This window comes from Eptesicus fuscus, chromosome 7 (assembly GCF_027574615.1).
Source record: "Eptesicus fuscus isolate TK198812 chromosome 7, DD_ASM_mEF_20220401, whole genome shotgun sequence".
In the NCBI taxonomy this organism is placed as follows: Eukaryota; Metazoa; Chordata; class Mammalia; order Chiroptera; family Vespertilionidae; genus Eptesicus; species Eptesicus fuscus.
Genome location: NC_072479.1, coordinates 72,679,029 through 72,701,152, shown reverse-complemented (window position 1 = coordinate 72,701,152; position 22,124 = coordinate 72,679,029). Strand labels below are relative to the sequence as shown.

The 22,124-nt window shown below is 39.3% G+C and overlaps 1 protein-coding gene across 4 annotated transcripts in view; it reads left to right on the top strand.

The window, feature by feature from the left end:
• Nucleotides 1-6,194: 6,194 nt before the first annotated feature.
• Nucleotides 6,195-22,124, top strand: part of MRPS35 (mitochondrial ribosomal protein S35) — a 32,433-nt gene continuing 16,503 nt past the window's right edge. For 2 of the 4 annotated variants that reach the window (XM_028144103.2, XM_028144101.2), the window contains exons 1-5: nt 6,195-6,360; nt 9,817-9,863; nt 11,112-11,279; nt 14,475-14,535; nt 20,100-20,239. In XM_028144103.2, coding sequence (XP_027999904.2) covers nt 6,249-6,360; nt 9,817-9,863; nt 11,112-11,279; nt 14,475-14,535; nt 20,100-20,239 — 528 coding nt within the window. In that variant the 5' untranslated portion in view covers nt 6,195-6,248. Of the gene's footprint in view, nt 6,361-8,542; nt 8,659-9,816; nt 9,864-11,111; nt 11,280-14,474; nt 14,536-20,099; nt 20,240-22,124 lie in introns of those variants that run through there. The other 2 variants (XM_054719188.1, XM_054719189.1) reach the window with 2 other exon arrangements.

Sequence of the window (22,124 nt, the reverse complement as noted above, 5' to 3'; positions counted from 1 at the left end):
CTTCTGTGTAGTTTTTTTTCCCCCATCAGAATATGTTTTATGCATTTTCTAAAACACACACACGCACACACACACACACACATACACACACACACACACATTTAAAGCAAAAGCTGTATCCAGATTCAGCTAGGGTGCAGGTCTGACTCCACACTGGAGTATCTCATCGGCTTCCCATCAGTGGAATACAGTGGAGGTGTATTCCACGTGGTCTGGCGATGTCCTCCTGGGGCGATCAAAACGGGGACATGTTGGCATAGACAGCGAAGTCATCCTCTTTCCAGAGGGCCAGGTTGATCGTGTTGGGATATATGGCATCGCATGGCAGGAAAGCTCCAAAGATTTGTGGAGAAAGTTGGTCTGGTGCCTCCGTTATTTCTTAAAAAATCGTGCCTCCGTTTCTTCAGGGCCTTGGATGAGGGCCACTACTCCAAAGAAGCCAGAAACAGCCGTGGCTGCTGTGCCAAAGCTGCGAAGTTCCTCAGGTGTAGCCTCTGGCTTCAGGGTGCTGATGTCCTCCCCGCAGAGCAATGGTGTGGGGGTGTCCAGGGAGGCGTTGCTGGCTCTGGAATCTGAACCCCTGGTGGGATTCACTTTGGGATCTGCTTGAGTATTACCTTTTCTTGTGATTTAGACACAACAACTCATATAACAATCACTTGTACTAATGCTAAACATTTATTTAGCCTTTGCAGTAAGGATAATGTATACATATATAAAAACCATCTTTGCTTCAAATCCTGGGTGGGAGGAAAAATAGTTTTTTCCCCTACTCCTCTAGATGGTAGAAGCAAAGAGTGCTTAGAAATGTAAATGGAAGATAGATTCATTCACACTTGATTGCTAAATGCCTATGTTAGGCCGTGTCCTATATGCCCTGACAATCAGCAGTAAAAAGAACCATGTCCTATTCGGGGGTAGTTTCCCTCTTACTGGTGGAAGACAGAAAATAAAAATATATACATACGTTTAAAATGTATATTTAAGAAATATAACGGATGCTGTAAAGAGAAATCATGCATGGGTAAGAGGATAGAGTGAAGGAGGTGCTATTTTATACGGGGTAGTTAAGCCTCAATGAAAAGGGGCCAAGTAAAAATCTGGATTGAATTAAGAGAGAGCACATCAGTGCAAATATCTGGAAAAGTGTTCTAGGCACAGGGAACTGCAAAGGGCCTGAAAGGGGCGTGTATTTGATATGTTTGAGGCATAGCAGAGGAGGCTGGTGCGGATGGCGCAGAGTGAGCCAGGGGAAGAGTAATAGGAGATGAGGTTGTGGAGGTAGCCAGCAAACACATCAAGCAGATCAGACTGGCAAGACTGGATTTTATTCTGAGTGATATGGGGAGACAAATGCCTTGCTCTGACTGACCCTTTAAATGCCTCACTTGATTGCTGGGTAGAGACTAGACTGTAGGGAGGAAAGAGTGAAAGCAGCGCCCAGGAGGACAGGTAGGAAGCTATGAAAGGAAACCAGTTGCTAGAGAAAAGGGTGGCCTGGACCGAAGTGATAGAGGAGGAGGGATGAAGAGGTCACATACAGCTGATAATTGGATGAGGAGTATGAAACATAACACAATTAGAATGTTGTATTTCCAAACTTCTTCAATATTACAAATATATGCAAAGGCGGAACTATATTTGCCTTTGATGTTTCTTCATTCCAGGAAACCAAAAGATCAAGCATTTAAGCCCCTTCTGCCTTTAGTAAGTGAACATGAATAGGCTCAGGAGACATCTCTTGAAGCTGTTAAACAATTCTTCCTACTTTGTTCCTAGAAGGTTATAATACCCAGTTAATGTTTCCTTGGTATATAGTGACCCCTGTCTGCAGCAATGCTGTGTAGACTAAGCTATCAAGACATTGGTGTAGTATAGGAGAAAGAGTATTCAACTAAAGTACAGAAGTGTGGAAAGTTAAGTCTTCAGGAGTCTCACCTCTCCCACCCCCGCACCCTCTATAGCCACTCCCTCTAGTTTGCTCTTTACCCATCCAGAACCTGTACTGTATATTAAAAGTATTTTATACAAATGAAGCATTTGATCCATAAATCCCTTTTAACGTTAAAAACTTAGGTATTGTGGACCATTTTCCACACTAATAGATTTATATCCACCTGGTTCTTTTTAAGGCTGACATCAATGCTTCTCAGGTCTGTCTTCTCAGGTCTTCTCAGAGTTACTTGGGGAACTTAAAAACAAAAACAATAAAACACCAATGCTCAAAACACACCTAGACCAATTGATCAGCATTCCAGAAAGAGGGGCCCTAAACCATTTTTTTTTAGTATCGTCTGAGGTAATTCTAATGTTCAAACAGGATTAAGACCCATATGTCTAAATTGTATTCTATATTGTATAAACCATAATATATTGAACCAATACTGATTTCAGAGAGAGGAAGGGAGACGGAGAGAGAGCTAGAAGGAAACATTGATCAACCATTGAGCCATACTGGCCGGGCTAACCAATACTGTTTTGATGGATATTTAGGTTGCGAAGTACATCCACATACCTGGATATTTGCATATTGTCTATTTACTATGCTTGTGAGAAAAGGGTCTTAGTTCACTTACTTTTTATAAAGAAATTAGTTTTGATTAACAGCTCAGACAAAAAGTCATTGGATTAAGCTAGGTTTTGAGTATAATAAAAGCCCATTATTAAAAACACCTTAATATTTAAAATTGTTCTACACAAGGACTGGTTACATAATTTGTAATGCCCATGCAAAATGAAAATATGGGGTACTTGTTCAAAAATTATTAAAAATTTCAAGATGGACAGCAGAGCATTCACCAAGCATAGGGCTCTTCTAAGTGCAAGTCACATGCCTATGAAACCAGTTTTGTTTCTACAATATGTTGGGATATTTGGTCATGAAGGCTGAAGGAAAGATTTTTATCATAGTAAATGATTGCACATTAACTTCTTTTTCAATTAAAAAGTTATGTAATTCTTAGTAAATCCTTTGTACACAATAGTACGTGCTTTACTCTTTTTAAAAAATAATTGTATTGATTTTTAGAAAGAGCAGAAGGGAGAAGGAGAGAGAGCGAGAGCGAGAGCGAGAGAGAGAGAAAGAAACATCAATGTGATGCGAGGGAAACATTGATCGGCTGCCTCCTGCAAGCTTCTTGCCAGGGATCAAGCCCACAACGGGGGCATGTGCCACAACCAGGAATAGAACTGGCAACCTTTTGGTGTACGGGACAATGGCCAACCAACTGAGCCACACTGGCCAGAGTATGCTTTACTCTTTAGACTGCATAAACCAGTTATTATTATTGCCTGTTGATAGCATTGCAAATGATTTTTTTTAACATTAATATAGAATGAGCTTTATTGTACTTGATGCCTGGGAAAACAATAAGTGTTTCTCTGGCTCCACTAACTCTAATTATATCTATCTACTTTATTCTTAGAGAAAGAGTAAACAAAAGACAGCATAGGAAGGTAAACTGAGGACCTAAGTCTCTTAACATCTTACTCAGAAATTGAGAATTCTCTGAATGCAAATTAATTTTATAATGATTAATATCTTCTTTTTGTTCCTAAATTTCTATGATATAGGCCTTGCACTTTATTATACTAAAATATACAAACTCAAGAGAGAAAAAGTGGCTGCTGTGTTGACTCTGAGCTTAATTCCAATGGCCACCATTTATATTACACCTTCTGAAATATAAGTCAGTCACAATGGTCCTGAGGAAGATATTATTGTTTCTATTTTCCTTGAAATTGAAGCTCAGGGATGTTAGGTGAACTTGCCCAAGATCACACACACACACACACACACACACACACACACACACACAGCAGATCCTGGGTTCAAACTCCATATTCATCTGACTAAAACACCATACTTTTCATCTTAAAAATAAGAGGAGAAGGTAAAACACTATGTGAAGATAGAGGCAGAGATTGGAGTGATGTGTCTACAAGCCAAGGAATGCCATGGATTGCCAACAATCATCAGAAGCTAGGAGAGGGGCATAGACAGATTCTCCCTCTGAACTTCCAGAAGGAACCACCAACCCTGCCTACACCTGGATTTTGAAGTTCTAGCCTCTAGAACTGTGAGAGTATAAATCTCTGTTGTTTTAAGTCACCCAGTTTGTGGTATTTGTTACAGCGGCTCTAGAAAACTAATACATCTAATACTTCTGCTTTGGAACAATAATGGATAGTAAGAGGCCAGAAGAGAGGAGAATGGTGATTATTACAAATACTTCTCCCTGTCCTAGCTAATTTGGCTCACTGGGTAGAGCAGTGGTTGGCAAACTATGGCTTGTGAGCCACATGTGGCTCTTTGGCCCCTTGAGTTTGACTCTTCCACAAAATACCATGGCCTGGGCGAGTCTATTTTGAAGAAGTGTGTTAAAAGAAGTTTAATTTTAAAAAATTTGGCTCTCAAAAGAAATTTCAATCGTTGTACTGTTGATATTTGGCTCTGTTGACTAATGAGTTTGCCAACCACTGGGGTAGAGCATTGGCCAGAGGACTGAAGGGTCCCGGTTGGATTCAGGTCAAGGGCACATACCTCAGTTGCTATCCTCCTCGGGTGAGGATTAACAAAACACACACACACACAACACACAACACACACACACACACGTCAACAAATACTTGTCCCTATCATGCTATTCCCCCCACTCCCACCTCAACCCCACTCCCATCACATACTGATTGATGCCCATGCGCACTGAATGCTCATAGGTAGAATACCCTGGGACACCTGCATACTTCTGCTCCACCGGTTGTATGCTTACCAAGAGTCAGTTGTGTTTGTTCCATGTTGTTCTTATTATAATTTTGTACTTTGATTAAATATTATACATACCAGCTGAAAAAAAAGGGAATAATTTTATTTTTTTTAGTATATTTCTTTATTGATTTCAGAGAGGAAGGAAGAAGGAGAGAGATAGAAACATCCATGATGAGAGAGAATCATTGATTGGCTGCCTCCTGCACGCCCCCTACTGGGGATCGAACCCGAAACCCAGGCATGTGCCCTTGGCCAGAATAGAACCTGGGACCTTCAGTCCGCAGGCTAATTCTCTATCCACTGAGCCAAGCGGGCCAGGGCAAAATAGGGAATAATTTTATTAAGGGTTGTATTTAATTCATTTTAGGGTAAAAAAAACAAAACAAAACAAAACAAATCTCATGAAAAAAAATGACCATTATCTTCCAAGTCCTGATGAATACTGACTTTTTGTAATCCTAAACTGATCTACAAACGAGCTAACCAAATCACTGAAAACAGTTACATCCAATGCGGACATAATACTCATTGTACGCCAATATTGTACCCAGATGTTTGTCTATATCAGTGATGGGCAACCTTTTGAGCTTGGTGTGTCAAACTTCGCCAAAAAACTGAGCATAACTCGGGTAGTGTGTCACTTTGAGGAAAAAACATTATTTCGCAAATGTTTCATCCTCGGCATGCAGCCGCCTCAGCGTGTCATCAGAAATGGCTACGCGGGTCAGTGCTGACACACGTGTCATAGGTTCACCATCACTGGTCTATATTAACTATATTAGGCTCACACAGCCTAGAAATGGTGAAACCAAGTTTTAAAGTCAAGTATCCTTTTTTAAAAAAATCTTTATTGTTCAGATTATTACAGATGTTCCTCCCCCCCACCCCATAGCTCCCCTCCACCTGGTTCCCACCCCATCCCAGACCCTCGTCCCCCCTAACCCCCCCCCCCACTGTCCTCGTCCAGTATCCTTTTAACTATCAGATACTGCCTCTCCCCTTGGAATGTGTCACTTGCACTAGCTGAACACATTCTTTAATGCAAGAACCTGTAGAAAAGCAGCGATTGCAAAAGAGCAGGGCTCTAGGGCAGACCCGGGCCATATGAGGTCCCACCCAGACCACACCTGCCCTCTGTGAGCGACATTTATCCCATCCCTTATGACCATTATTTGCAATTGTCTTTGGACTGACAGCTTCGATATATTTTTTAAGCGTTTTGCTTCCTTTTCATGACTTTTTTTCTCTTTCCTGTGGTGCACTTTTGACTCTGGCCCTGATTTCCCAGGCCCACGTGTATCCTGTTTCTGCAGCCCAGGGGCGGGGCAAAGCGGGCGAGCATGCGCGGTAGCGGCCTCAGGCCTGCCCCCTGACCAACGGGAGCGCGCGTGTCCTGCCCGAGCATGCGCAGTAGCGGCCTCAGGCCTGCCCCCAAGAGCGGGATCGCGCTTGTCCTGCCCGGCTTGCCGTCTTCGCAGCCATGGCGGCCGCGTCGCTCCCCGCGTGGCTGTGCCTGCAGCCGGGGGCCAGGACCCTGCGTGCCTTCTCCACCGCAGTGTCTCCGACCACTCTCCCCAGGAATGCAAGCCCGCGTGAGTGTCTGCCGCGTCGCGTCCGTCTCTGGGGCCAGGGGGCGGGGGGGGTGGAGAGGGCGGAACATCGGACCCGTGAAGGCCGCCGAGGTGGAACCTGCGCCGCCCGGGGGAGGCCGGGGTGTCCCTGTCCCTGCTCCCCTGGCCCCTGGCCGTGGCTCGCCTGGTGGGAAAGCCGTGCCTGTGGGTCTGCCCGCTGCCCGGGTGTCGCCCCATTCCTAGCCGCGGATTTCTGCGCTGGGGCCTCTGGGCGCCACCAGCCTGCCCCTCCCTCCCTCCCTCCCGGGACCCGCGCGCTTTGGTGCCCGCCCCACGGTCGCCGGCACAGGTCGCTAGGGACTGTGCTCGGTAACGTTTCCAGGGAGTGCTGAACCTCGGTTTTCTCGAGTGTTAGGGAAGCAGATAGCTGACCCAGGACAAACTGCAGCTCTGAATTCCAGGCCTAGCCATGCCGCCAAATGGGATGACCTTCATTCAAACAGACATTGAGGTGACCTTCACTCAGAGATAGCAGGGATCGCCCTGGAGGAATCGAGTGAAAAGGACACTTGGTAACGCAGACTGTTCAGTGTGAGGTGCCTAAAAAGAAGCGAGAATGGGGTTATGTAGGAGCATTGGGGAGGAGCCCGCGGGAAGGGAGAAAAGCTCTGTCCAGTTACACCTGGTGCTATCCGCGCTGCCTTCCCGAAGATCTCTGATCTTAATTCCACTCACAGCCCAGTCGAGGCCACCATCTCTCACTTCTACACCTACACTACTTTCCTTTACTATTTCCGCTGTTGCTCCCTACATTGAATTCTCGCAAAGGCCAGAGTGAGGTGTTCAAATAGCAAATCTTATCTTGCCACTCGCTTATTCAAAAATCTACAGGCAGTTCTCATTGCTTTAAGATAAATTCCTCAATGTATTATATTAGCCCTTAATAGTCTTAACACGTCGGTTTTTAAAAATATATTTCATTGATTTTTTTTTTTTTTACAGAGAAGAAGGGAGAGGGATAGTTAGAAACATCGATGAGAGAGAAACATCTGATCAGCTGCCTCCTGCACACCCCCTCCTGGGGATGTGCCGGCAACCAAGGTACATGCCCTTGACCGGAATCAAACCTGGGACCCTTCAGTCCACAGGCCAACTCTCTATCCACTGAGCCAAACCGGTTGGGGCTTAACACGTCTTTTTAATTTTTCATTTATTCTATAAATGCTTGATTCCTACTGTGTGCTAGGCGATATTCTAGATACCAGGATAGAGCAAAAGTCCTTTACCTCTTCAAGTTTACACACTTTGAGGGAAGTCAGACTATAAATAGATAAACAATGTCAGTACAATGTAAGGTAGTGATTAGTGCTTTGAAGAAAAATAAAGCAGGATGTTGAGAATGATGAATTGGAGGAGTAGTGACTATAGGGTCGGATAAGATAGTCTGTCTGGAAAGACCTCACCTCCTTGGGGAAGTGACAGTTGAGCAGAGCCCAGGTCCATGCTGAGATGGGGAAAGAGCATTGTTGGCACAGGGAATTGCAAGTGCAGAGGCCCAGAAGTGAGAATAAGCTTATGGGTGTGGTCAAGGAACAGAAAAAAGGTCAGCATGGCTGGAGCTAAGTGAGCAAAGAGGAGAGTTCTAGTATAAGAAAGGGAAGTAATGGCCTGATCTTGTAAAGGCTTATAGGCATTTGGCATGGCTTGTATTTTAAGTTGGGGATCACACTGGAAGGTGTTAAGCAGGGAAATGATGCTGTGTGGAGAACCAACTTTAGGAGGGAAAGAGTGGAACTCAGCAGACCAGTTTGGAAGTTGCTGTAGTACAAATGAGATGATGGTGATTTGGATTGAGGTAATTGTGGAGTAGATAGGTTGTTGTGGTTGAATTTGGGACACATTTTGAAGGTAGAGCTAATGGGACTTATTGGTGGATTTGATATGGGGCTTGAGGAACAGTCTCCAGGAAGCATGTTAGATTTTTGTCCTGAATAATTGGATGAATGGCAATACCACTTACAGGGACTGGGAAGACTGGAAGAAGAAAATCTGGAGCTCTGCCAATGGTGTGTTATATCTGAGATGTCTATCAAATATCTCCAGTCTCTTTTTCTCAGTGCACTCTCTGTTCTGCTCTGAAGTTTCAACCATAATAAATTTGTTTACTTTGATTTTCCATCTTCCCTTTCTCTAGAACATTTTTTCTCACTTGCCGGTTCCCAGGGCTACCTCCTGTTCATCCTTGACTTTTAGCTTAAAGTCAACTTCTTCAGGGAACTTCTTCTTCCCCAACTATTTGACTAGGTTTGGTCCCCTGCTGTATGTTTCCATTAATATTTATCATTGATTATTTATTGAAATTACTTGTGCAATAGTTGTCTTATTTTGATAGACTCTCCATTTTGTGGGAGTAAGAACTTTGTTTCTCTTGTTCTTTGCTGCCTTCCTAATTTCTAGTACACAATATCACTCTAAAACTTTTGAAGGAATAAACGAAATACCACTGAGGGATGAATAAGCATTTGTTACATGAAATGAGGTGGGGAGGTGGAAGGGGACAGAAGTCCAGCAGATGGGAGGGAAGCATATTCTAGGCAGAGAACATAAAATTCAGAAAGGCTGAAGGGAAGTTCCGTGTAGTTGTGGGGCCTTGTGAAGGGGAATGAGGCTAGAGATGTGAAGAATGATGTGAGGTTCAGAGTCTGAAGAGTCTTGTGTGCTGTGCTAATCTCACAACTCTTGGTCCTTAGTTTTCTTGGCCATACATGACTTCTAGATAAGGATAATGATAGTACTTACAGTTCTTGTGAAGAATAAGATTAAATGAGGTAATGAAAAGCATTTAGCACAGCATCTGGCATGTGAAAGTGCTCAATAAATACAGCTATTATTATTTTAGAATAGCAAAACAGTTATTTAGAGAGGCATAAGATAATATTTTAAAAGGTGTATATTGTATGTGAGTAATCTTCCCTCTTCTACAGTTATGTGATTTACTAGGAATGGCTATGATTTTTGTTATTGTAGCATTGGCAGTTCTAATATTTAAAAGAAAAGGAAAAATTTAATGATTTTCTTTTTGTTGTTGTTGATAGGAAGACCAGAATAATTCCAAATATGAGCAGGTATACTTAAAATTAGAACCTTTCAAATATTTATCTTTAAAGACACAAAATACTTATTTCTAACTAGATATTTTAACTTGGGGAAGTGAGTTTATTTGACTATGAACCTTAGAATTAATTGAAAGTTTTTCTTCATATGATGATTTCATATTATATTATAATAACTGGAATTTTTTTAACTATTTCTGACATTTCATTTTCATTAAGATGATTTTAGTCTCTGAGCTTACAGAAAATGGATTATTGTTTCTTTGTTATGGAATACTTTAAATTGTATTCAGATCATGGGAACACGATCAGTTGAATAAATCTATGTTATAAAATTATCTGTAACTATTGTGTTGTCTTTTAGGTACAGCAGAAAGAACATCCAGGTTGGAAAGGCCACCAAGAAGAAAGGTGAACAATTAACATACTCTAATATATACTCTCTTAATGGTTTCTCAAGTTCTAAAGTGAGGAAGACATTCACGATGAGGCAGGAGGGTACATCCCAAGAAAGGTTCATAAGGGGATGTTCACTTGGTGACTACCACAGTCTTGACTCTAGTCTTGGTCTGGTCTTTGTCAGTACCCTGAGAATGGATCATCTTTGAGAGATGGACTCTCCCACATATTCCCAGGAAATAAGTACCTAAACCAGAATATAGAATTATTTCTGACGATGCTTGTAACAGTCATGTAGCCTGGGATATATGCATGAATATTACTAGTTTGTTCTCACTCTGTGGGCATCTCTGTGGAGGAATCTAAATTATAAAGTTACCTGGCATGGAGTAAAAACAAAGGCATATTAGTTGGACATTAAATGGCATCAAATTATAATTGTCTAATGTAGTCATTTTCATAGGAATATTGCTTGGTTCAGGACATGCTACACTTGTATTGCTTAGGTGGGTATTGCCAAATTTTGCCTCTTTAAACCATGTGCTGATCATCCCCTTATATTGAGTATATTATATACTAGAGGCCCAGTGCATGACATTCGTACACGAGTAGGGTCCCTAGCGCCTGCCTGCTGGGGCCTCTCTTTGTTCCATGATGCCCCCTGGTGGTCAGCACACATCATAGTGAGCAATTGAACTCCCAGGGGACACTTTGCATATTAAGCTTTTATCTATCTATCTATCTTTTATCTATCATCTATCTATCGAGAGAGATTGTGATTGACTAAGCTATCATGTAGTTATTTCCTGGGCCTAGAAGGTATATAATTTCTTCTTTTTGTGTTTATTCATTTAGTTTAACCTTAATTTACTTATTTCCAAGTTCTCAATGTCACCTACTGACCTTCATCAAAGGAGTTTTAAAAATTATTTCAAAATATATTGTTATTCACCTCCTTCATAAATAAAATGTAAAAACTTTGCTGTAAGTCTATGTAAATAAATAAGATAGATACGCTTTTAGTGATGGAAGTCGTATTAAAGGGGATAGCCCTCTTGCCCCAGAGAGTTTGAGAAAACAGTACAGAAATATTTAGGTAGATTTGGTATTTTTCATTTGAACAGCAGCAACTTTGTGGGAGGTCAGATTTTACCTAGGTTGCAATTCTGCTAGTGTTTCTCTTAATTGCATGTTTTCTTTTGCTTTAAAATTAAAATACGTGTTTATATTTAAAATATTAAACTGTTTTATGTTTCTTAGGCACTACCTCCTAGGACAGAGAAAATGGCTGTTGACCAGGACTGGCCTAGTGTCTACCCTGTTGCAGCACCATTTAAGCCCTCTGCAGTACCTCTTCCTGTTCGAATGGGTTACCCAGTAAAAATGGGGGTGCCCATGGCAAAGGAGGGAAATCTAGAACTTTTAAAGGTAAGATAAGTTACTGATTCATTGGCTAAGACCTCTGTTCAAATAAAGAGAGATCCTCTTCCCACTGCCCTTACACCTCTTATACTTAAAGGTTCAGTGTGTAGCAGCTTCTTGTGTTTTTTTTTATTTTTAAAAAATAAGTTTTTATTGATTTTAGAGAGGAGGGAGAGGGAGAGAGAGATAGAAGCATTGATGAGAGAGGAACTTCAGCCTCCCACTGGGGATCAAACCCACAACCTGGGCATGTGCCCTGGTCAGGAATCAAACCAGTGACCTCTTGGTGCATGGGTCAACTCTCAACCACTGAGCCACACCAGCTGGGTTTAAATTGATTTAAAAATTTTTCTCAGGTAATAATGAATGCTATATTTTGATTATCTGTGGTAAAACAACAACAACAACAAAAAACCTCAAAAGAATCCTAGGCATTTAAGAATGTAACTGCCCTAGCTGGTTTGGTTCAGTGGATAGAGTGTCAGCCCACAGACTGAAGGATTCTGGGTTCAATTCCGGTCAAGGGTGTGTACCTCAGTTGCTGGCTGCAGGCTGGATCCTTGGCCCCAGGTTGGGGTGGGTACAGGAGGCAACCAATAGATTTATCTCTCTCACATTAATGTTTCTCTCTCTCTCTCTCTCTCTCTCTCTCTCTCTCTCTCTCTCTCTCTCTCTCTCCCCTCCCCCTTCCTTCCATTCCCTCTAAAAAGCAATGGAAAAATATCCTCAGGTGAGGATTAAAAATAAAAAAAAGAATGCCATTAATTAGTCCTATGGTTTCCCTTTGGCTTTTTCTTTTCTACTAGGGCCCAGTGCACAAAACTCATGCATGGGGGGAGGGGGTCCCTCAGCCCAGCCTGCACCCTCTCCAATCTGGGACCCCTTGGGTGATGTCCGACTGCCAGTTTAGGCCCGATCCCACGGGCCTAAACTGGCAGTCGGACATCCCTTTTGCAATCCGGGACTGCTGGCTCCTAACCGCTCCCCTGCCAGCCTGATCACCCCTAACTGCCTCTGCCTTGGCCTCTGCCACCGTGGCTTTGACTGGAAGAGGTCTGGTCTAATTAGCATATTACCCTTTTATTAGTATAGATTGTATCTTTTCTGTATTGTACCTTTCAAAAAACTAAGTTTTTAAAGAAAATATAAGTATGCTTAGTCTGGGAATGCATATTTTAGATGGTTTCCTTTTACATGCCATGGAATTATCATCAACATACTTTCCCATTAAATGAGAGTCTTTAAAAAACAAAAAAAAGTTTGATGAAAGATGATGGTGAAAAATGAGATGGTAATATGGAGAAGGGGTTATCTGCTACTGAAGGCAGGGGTAAATGAAATTTGGAAATGGGAATGTTTTAAGAAAACAAACATTGCAGAAACAAATGTTTCCTTCTAATGAAAGAGAAGTGAACTTAGTTTAAAGAAAAGTCTTCGGAAAATAATCATTGCTGAGAGAGGGTAGCAATATGTTTGTAATAATGCTACTGGCTGTGAATGGCATTTTAATAAACATAGGAATCCAAACATTTAATGTATGCCATCCCTTTTAAGAATCACCTGTTGCCAAAGCCTGTTTGGCTCAGTGGATAGAGCGTCGGCCTGCGGACTGAAAGGATCCCAGGTTCGATTCCGGTCAAGGGCATGTACCTTGGTTGTGGGCACATCCCCAATAGGGGGTGTGCAGGAGGCAGCTGATCGATGTTTCTCTCTCATCGATGTTTCTAACTCTCTATCCTCTCCTTTCCTCTCCGTAAAAAATCAATAAAATATATTAAAAAAAGAATCACCTGTATACTTCATCCAATGAAGTGGTTCATTTCTAGTCAGTGACATTAGATAAGTTTATTAACTGAGCTAATATATGCAAAATGCATAGAACAGTACATATATAAATGTTATGTAAGCATTAGCTGTTACTTTTTTCTTTATGATTTTAAGATTATATTTTTTTGTTTCAAAAATACAAGTATAGAAAAATGAAGCCACCTACTCCATAGTCCCAATTTTCATTGACTATTTTCTCTTGATTAAAATAAACATTTTCTGATCAATACTTAAGATTCTGTGCATAATGTTTGGAGTAACTTTCTGCTTGTTCAGATCTTTCTTTCCAAATGAGTCTGTTTAACTAAAATTTCTCTTAAATTGCTTAACATTATTTAAGAAATATATAGTAAATGTATTTATTTATTTGAAGGAATTAAATCTCTGACTTTTCCTGAAGTTCTAATTGGCCCTGTGAATGATTAGGTGGGCTCTTAATAGATCATCATATAGTATATATTTCCAACTTAATTAAATTGTTCGGTTAAGGCAGTGATGGCGAACCTATGACAGGCGTGTTAGCACTGATACACGTAGCCATTTCTGATGACACGCGGCCGCTGAGGCGGCCGCATGCCGAGGATGAAACATTTGCGAAATACTGTTTTTTCCTCAAAGTGACACACTACCCGAGTTATGCTCAGTTTTTTGGCAAAGTTTGACACACCAAGCTCAAAAGGTTGCCCATCACTGGGTTAAGGTTTGCTAGCTTCATTTATTCATTCAGTTCTAAAATGTCTATTAAGTACAAATTGGAAAATGTATCACAGTGCTATTTAATCCCGGGGAATTAGGATGATTAAATAATAATCTGTGTCCTTTCAGTTCTATAAGGGAAATATGTACACCTGTAGATTCATGGCAGGAAGAATACTATATAAATGATGTTATTTTTTTTCCCTCTTGTCATTTTAAAATACTTGGTACTGAATCTATATTTCAAGGAATTTCTTTTTTGTTATTGTTGGTTAATCTTCACCTGAGGATATTTTTTTTCATTGATTTTTAGAGAGTGGAAGGGAGAGGGAGAGATAGAGAGAAACATCATTGTGAGACACATCCGTTGGTTCTCTTGCACGTGCCCTGACCTGGGCCGGGGATTGAACCTGCAGCGGAGGTACATGCCCTTGACCAGAATTGAACCCGAGATCCTTCAGTCCACAGGCCAACACTCTCACCACTGAGCCAAACTGGCTAAGGCAGGAATTTATTTCTTGAATTCACAACACCTGTGACAATTAATATTGTAAGAAACTACCTCATTTTATTTATGATAAAGCTTGTTGAGCTTATAATTTAGTTGTATGAGCAAATTGTCTTTTTTCCTGTTTTAAGACAGTTGGCTAATTTGTCCTTTAAATTTCTCTACTTTAGATCCCCAATTTTTTGCATTTGACTCCTGTAGCAATTAAAAAGCATTGTGAAGCTCTTAAAGGTAAGTGGTTATTTTGTAACATAATTGACTTTGAACACGAAATTAAGAATCTCATTTCTAATGATAAAGGGGTTGATTCATCAAGAGTATACAATGTTTGTAAATATTTATGCACCCAACATTGGAGCACCTAAATATATAAAGCAATATTAACAGAACTACTATTATTGCAATACAATAATAGTAGGGGACTTCACTACTCTACTTTCAACAACAGATAGGTCATCCAGACAGAAGAAAATAAGGAAATGATGGACTTAAACTACACATTAGATCAGGTGGATATAACATTTATGGAACACGCCATTCAACAGCAGCTGAATATACTTTCTCCTCAAATGCACATGAAAGATTCTCCAGAATAGATCATTTTAGGTCACAAAACAAGTCTTAATAACTTAAGAAGACTGAAATCATATCAAGCAATTTCTCTGACCATAGTGGTATGAAACTAGAAATCAGTTACAAGAAGAAAACTGGAAAATTCACAACTACATGGAGATTAAACAACATGCCATGAACAAATAGTGGGTCAAAGAAGAAATCAAAAGAGAAATGAAAAAATATATTGAGATAAATGAAAATGGAAACACAACATACCAAGCCTTATGAGATTTAGCAAAAGCAGTCCTAAGAGGGAAGTTTATAGCAATAAATGCCTAGATTAAGAAACAAGAAAGATCTCAAATAACCTAACTTTACACCTTAAGGAACTAGAAAAAGAAAGACAACTAAGCCCAAAGTTAGTAGAAGAAAGGAAATAACAAAGATCAGTGTGGAAAGAATTGAAATAGAGACTAAAAATGACAATAGAAAAGATAAATGAAACTAAAGCTGGTTTTTTGAAAGGATAAACAAAATACCCAAGCCATAAGTTAGACTCACCAAGAACAAAAGAGAAAGGACTCAAATAAAATAAATTTATAAATGAAAGTGGAAACATTTTAACTGATAACATAGAACTACAAAGGATCATAAAAGACTACTGTGAATAATTAATTATACACCAACAAATTGGAAAATGTAGAAGAAATGAATAAATTCCTACAAACGTTTAAACTACCGTGAGTGAACCATGATGAATTAGAAAGTCTGAACAGACTGATTACTTGTAGGAAGATTGAATCAAATCAAAACCCTTCCAACAAAGTAAAGTCCAGAACCCAATAGCTTTATTGGTGAATTCTGAACATTTAAACAAGAATTAATACTAACCTTTCCAAAATATAGAAGAGGTGGGAACACTTTCAAATCCATTTTACAAGGCCAGCATTACCTGACACCAAAGCCAGACAAGAACTCTGCAAGAAAGAAAATTACAAGCCAATATCTCTGATGAATATAGATGCAAAAGTCCTCAACATAATAGTAGCACACTGAATTCAACAGTACATTAAAAGGATCATACACCGTGATTTAGTGGGATTAATTCCAGGGATGGAAAGATGGTTCAGCATCTGCAAATCAGTGTGATAACATCACATTAACAAAATAAAGGATAAAAATTATATAATAATTTCAATAGATGTAGGGAAAGCATTTGATTAAATTCAACATCCTTTGATGAGAAAGATTCTCAACAATCTATATACCTCAACATAATGAAGGCACAACTAATATACTCTGAGTAAAAAGCTGAAAGCATTTTTTCTAAGTTCAGTACAATACAAGGACAAGTCATTTTTATTCAACATAGAAGTTAGCCAGATCATTTAGATAAGAAAAAGAAAGACATCCGAATCATAAAAGAAGTAAAATTGTCTCTAATTGTAGATTACATGATATTGTATGTAGAAAACCCTAAAGACTTCACCCAAAAACTGTTAGAACTAATAAATTCAGTAAAGTCACAGGATACAAAATCAATTGTGTTTCTATATACTAACAATGAACTGTCAGAAAGATAAATTAAGAAAATCTCATTTACATAAAAAAGAATAAAATACTTAGGAATAAGTTTAATCAAGGAAGTGAAAGATCTATGCACCAATATGAAAGAAACTGAAGAAGATACAAATAAATGGGAAGATAGTCTGTGTCCGGGATTGGAAGAATTAATATTGTTAAAATGCCCATACTGCCTCTATAGATTCACTGTAATTCCTATAAAAATTCCAATGGCATTTTTCACAGAAATAGAAATAAACAGTACGAAAATTTGTGTGGAACCATAAAAGAACCTGAACAACCAAAGCAACCTTAAGAAGAACAAAGATTTCAAATTGTATTACAAAGTTGTCGTAATTAAAACAGTATGTTTGTTACTGGTATAAAAAACAGATCATTGGAATAGAATGAAGAGCCCAGAAATAAACCCACTCATGTATGGTCAATTAATTTTTATGACAAAGGGACCAAGAATATACAATGGGAAAAGGATAGTTTCTTCAATAAATGATGTTAAGAAAACTGGATAGCTACATGCAAAGGAATAAAACTGGACCCTATCTTACACCTAACAGGAAAATCACTTAAAATAAATTGAAGACTTGAATGTCACACCTGAAACTGTATCTTCCACATGCATGGAGCTAAGGACAAAGAACTTTTTTTTTTTTTGCTCATGGATTTATGTATGCTCATAATAAGTACATATTCCAATTTCTGATATCATTTGCATTGGACTGTATCTAGAATAAGCAAATTTGAATTGTTTTAGATTCACGACTATTAGTGATTGAATGTGTAGTTTAATTTAAAAGTTAGTATCTTTGTGCCCTAGCTGGTTTGGCTCAGTGGATAGAGCATCAGCCTAAGAATTGAAGGGCCCCTGGTTCAATTCCAGTGAAGAGCACATGCCTGGGTTGTGGGCTCGATCCCCAGTAGGAGGTGTGCACGAGGCAGCCAATCAAAGATTCTCTCTCATCATAGATGTTGCTCTCTCTCTCTCCCTCTCTAAAATCAATAGAAATACATTTTTTTAAAAAAGGTATTTGGAAGAAGAGATAAAGAGGTCTTGAAAAGTAGGAATAATTATCTTACTCTTGAGGTGAGGGAAGAAAGAAAATCTCTTCTCTCTCCTCTCATTTATATAGTGTTCTGTTTTGGGACATTAGGGTGCTTTTCAATCCCTTTAGGTTATATGTTTTTGTATCCATTAGTGCCTGGTATTAGACTGACACTTACAAATTTGTGCTCATTGGAACAAATCATATATCACTTTTTGAATCCTTTGTAAGTCCAGGTGACAAATGCATTACACTGATAAATTGCATTTTTAAAAACATTTTTAAGTGTGCATTTATAATTTGGAGACTGATCGTTGTAATGAGATATTTCTAAAGTGCTTTATAGTTTTTAAATGTAAGGCTTTCGTATGGCACATTCGGAAGAGTAGCATTATATTTTACAGTGCTTTTGAGTGTTTTAATCTTTCCTTAATTTTGCCTTTATACTTCTGCCAGCTTCTGGATGTAGATTGTATCTTCCAAATAACTCAAAGGCTTTTCAAATATTTCTTCTCAGTTTTCTTTCAAAGTAGGTCAGTTTAGATTTTATATCTAACTTGCAGATGGAAAATCTGAAGTACAGGAAAGTTAGGTAATTTACCAAAATTTTAATAATCAGTGGCAGAAGTTAAGTAAAAAACCAAGGTTTTCTGAAGTCTAGTCATTACTCTACCTATCAGATGAATAAAGGCTAATAGAGGCCTATTAGGTACTTTCCAGTTGGCTGCATTCTTTTAAACATGTAATCAGGTCATTTAATATAAAGGCTGTAATTATCATCTGGTGATTGAAATGACTTATTCAGAGTTTTAAAAAAAGATTCAGTACAAACTCGGAAACTCATAAAATTCCCCAAACTAGTCTCTCTTATTAAGTACTTGCTTGGCAGTGTTGCATCTTATAGTGTAGGATGTTGGAATTAGTCCATGATAGGAATGAAAATTACCTCAGTAATCTTATTCATTTTGTTTAAATGTCAAATTGTTCTTTATTTTTTTTAATCCTCACCCGAGGATATTTTTTCATTGATTTTTAGATAGAGTGGAAGGGAAAGGGAGAGACAGAGAGAAACACCAATGTTAAAGAGACACTGATTGGTTGCCTCCCGCATGCCCCCAACCGGGGCCAGGAGCCTGCAACTGAGGTACGTGCCCTTGACCAGAATCAAACCTGGGACCCTTCAGTCTGCAGGCTGACACTCTCCACTGAGCCAAACCGGCTAGGGCTCAAATTGTTCTTAATTGCGAAGATAATCTTTCCCTTCCGGGTGTCTGAATATTGATCTCTCTTAAACAGGGTGTTTAGGGAATGGTATGAGCTGTATACACTTATTTGCTAACATAGTTAGTCCCAGATCTTGGAAAGTCTCTCTAACCCAAAATGACATTTTGCTGACTCTGATATTAAAGCCTAAAAGGGGGCTAAATAAAATGCCTACTAGAAGAAAATTGTGAGCTTGGGGAAAGTGTTGTTGGCAAAGTACCTTTCACTGTTCCTTAGACCATCATCTAGAAGAGCTCCCATGTCTGCCTATGATTGTGACCAGTCTCTCTTGCAATCCTGCTTTTTTGGAGAAAGCACGGATCTCTAAGGTCTAATATGTTTGGCCTATGGAACCAACTACTTTTAGCTATTCTTAGAATGAGGCTGTTTAAGGAATGAGCTTTCCATTGAGGGGAACCTGATAGTGCCTGGAGTTTTCATCCCAAGCTTGAGCCCTCCCTCATCACCTAACTTAATAGGAATAGGGCAAAATGAAATCCACTACCTCCTTGTGGAGTCCCTCATTACTGAAAGCTGTGAGAAGCTGGGAGCTATTTCCTTTCCTTCTAAGGTTGTTGTTTTGTCTTTTCCTCCTCAGTTGAGGCCCGAGTTTATACCTCTGTGTTGTGGAGATAGATTGTGGGTCATGTTCCCACTGCTTAGAATTTCTTATTGTGACCCAGGTCTTAGACCAATTCCACCTCCTCTCTAGGCTAGCTGTCTTGCCTGAAAATGAGGACAAGTCTGTACCTCTTAAGTCACAGTGGCTCAGAAATCACATAGAAGAAACATAAATTACAATAAGGATGACCTAGGCTTTTGGACCTGTTTTATCTTGAGGCCCTATTCAACTCAATATCTGAAAGACTGTTGACCATATCTCAGTTTTCTCTTAGAGCTTTTTCAGAGCGTTTAATTCCCTTCAGCTATCTTTAGTAACTGATCTTTATTTGGAAGTGAATAATATTATCTATTGACTTTTCAAAAACAGTATTGCTCTGGGCCCTCTGAACTGTATGGTGTTAGTTGGTGAGGAGGAATTAAAACAGGTATGTGCAAGGCTATAATAAGCTTCCATCAAGTCACAGTTCCCTTTTAACTGAACAAACTGCTCCCCACCAAACCTGAACTATTCAAATCATTCTCTTAATTAAATTCCCTAATATGATTCACCTAAGAAGAAAAGGGATGAGAGTTGATGATATATCTATGAAGTCCAGAGTAGAATCTATTCTTCCATTTCGTGTAAACTGAGAGTGATCTCGCTCAGTAATTTGGTTTTGTCTGGTAGCATGCATTACAATGAGAATTTACTTGCAAAATTAGAATTGAAATAATTTTTTTAATTCTCAGATTTCTGCACTGAGTGGCCAGCTGCACTAGACAGTGATGAAAAATGTGAGAAGCATTTTCCAATTGAAATTGACACAGCTGATTATGTTTCAGCAGGACCATCTGTTCGAAACCCCAAAGCACGAGTAGTAACCTTAAGGGTAAGAGATGGTTAAAACTGATACATATTTATTATAGAAAATTTAAACAATATAATAGTGTTTTGAAGTATAAAATAAAATTACCTGTAATTCCACTACTTATAAATAGCCACTATTGACTGTGAGAGCTCAGTTTAGTGTATGTGCAATCCACCTTTTATATATTAATGGGATGATATGCATTTTTCATTTAGTAATATGAATTTAAAATTTCCCAAAGATATTAAAAATTCTTTTATATTATATTTAACTAGAGGCCTGGTGCACGAAAATTCGTGCACTCGGGGGGTGGCTCAGCCTGGCCTGTGCCCTCTTGCAGTCTGGGAGTCCTCGGGGGATGCCTAAGCTGCAGTCTGGCCTTCCTCTGCAGGAGGCGACTGGGCAGGCTGATCAGGGGACAGCACCAGCAGGCAAGTGGCTGGCCCCACCTCCCCATTGCCCCTCTGCACGTGCGGGGGGGACCCCTCCCCCCCCTGCACCCCCCTCTCCCCCCCCCCCCCCCCCCGCCATCTCCATCCCCTTCCTCTGCCCGCTGGCACACGCCGTGGCTGGCCTAGTGCCGCCTGCTCACCCGCCCCGACCTCCTGCTGACCTGTCATTCCACTGTTCAGTCATTTTGTATGTTACACTTTTATTATATAGGATAACTACATAAGATAGCATATAAAGGAAGGTCTGTTGTGTACCAAGATAGTGTTGAAGCTGGAGTGCAGTGTTGATGTATCAGACATGGTCCTTTTTCTGAGACTGAAGTGGGAGATACAAACAAGTAATTTCACAACATAGATCTACCATAATTTTTTAAAATTATCCATATTATGGGATCTTTAGACTTTCTGATGGTTTTGATATATATTGTAAAAGTTTTTTTGATTATATATTGTAAATTTCTGCAGGAAATGTAACAAATACAACACTAGCATGTTGTGAGAAAGCCTGTTTTTCTGTACCCTTACCAACCGAGGTATTATTATTACCTATCAATTTTATAGGTAAAAAATTATATCTTTTATTTAAAATTTGTGTCTGAATTCTAATGAGGGTGAGAAGTTATTCTTTTGTGGAAGCTTTTATTGGGGGGGTCATTTGCCCGTTTTGATGGTGTATTGACTTTTTATACTAATTTTTTCTTTTTATTAGCGGCTTATTTGAGATATAATTCACATACTATGGAATTTACCCTTTTAAAGTGTACAACTCAGTGGTTTTTAGTATATTCACAGAGTTGTACAACCATCACCATCGCCTAACAGAAATTTTCATCACCATAAAAAGAAACCCCATTTCCATTATCAGTCATTCCCCATTATCCCTCTTCTCTACCCGCAAGACCCTGTTAACTACTAATGTACTTTCTGTCCCTGTGGATTTGCCTACTCTTGACATTTCATATAATTGAATCATACAATATGATTTTGGTTTGCATTTCCCTAATAACTAATGATGTTGAGCATTTTTTTCATGCTTATTGACCGTTTGTATATCTTCTTTGGAGAAATGCTATTTAAATCCTTTGCCCATTTTTTTGAGTAATTTTTGTTTTCATTGTTCAGTGTGTTTTTTATATATTCTGGATACCAGTTCTTTATCAGACATATATCTTGCAGATATTTTCTCCCATTTCATGGGCTGTCATCTCACATTCTTGATGGTGTCTTTTTAAGAACAGAAGTTTTAATTTTTATGAAGACTAGTGTATGTTTTGTTGTTTTTTTTGGTGTCGTGCTTTTAGTGCCATATGTAAGAAACCATTGTATAATTCAGATTCATGAAGATTGAGTCCAATGTTTTCTTCTAAGAATTTTATAGTTTTGTCTCTTACATTTGGGTATATGAATTACTTTAAATTAATTTTTGTATATGGTGTAAAGTAGGGGTCCTTTTT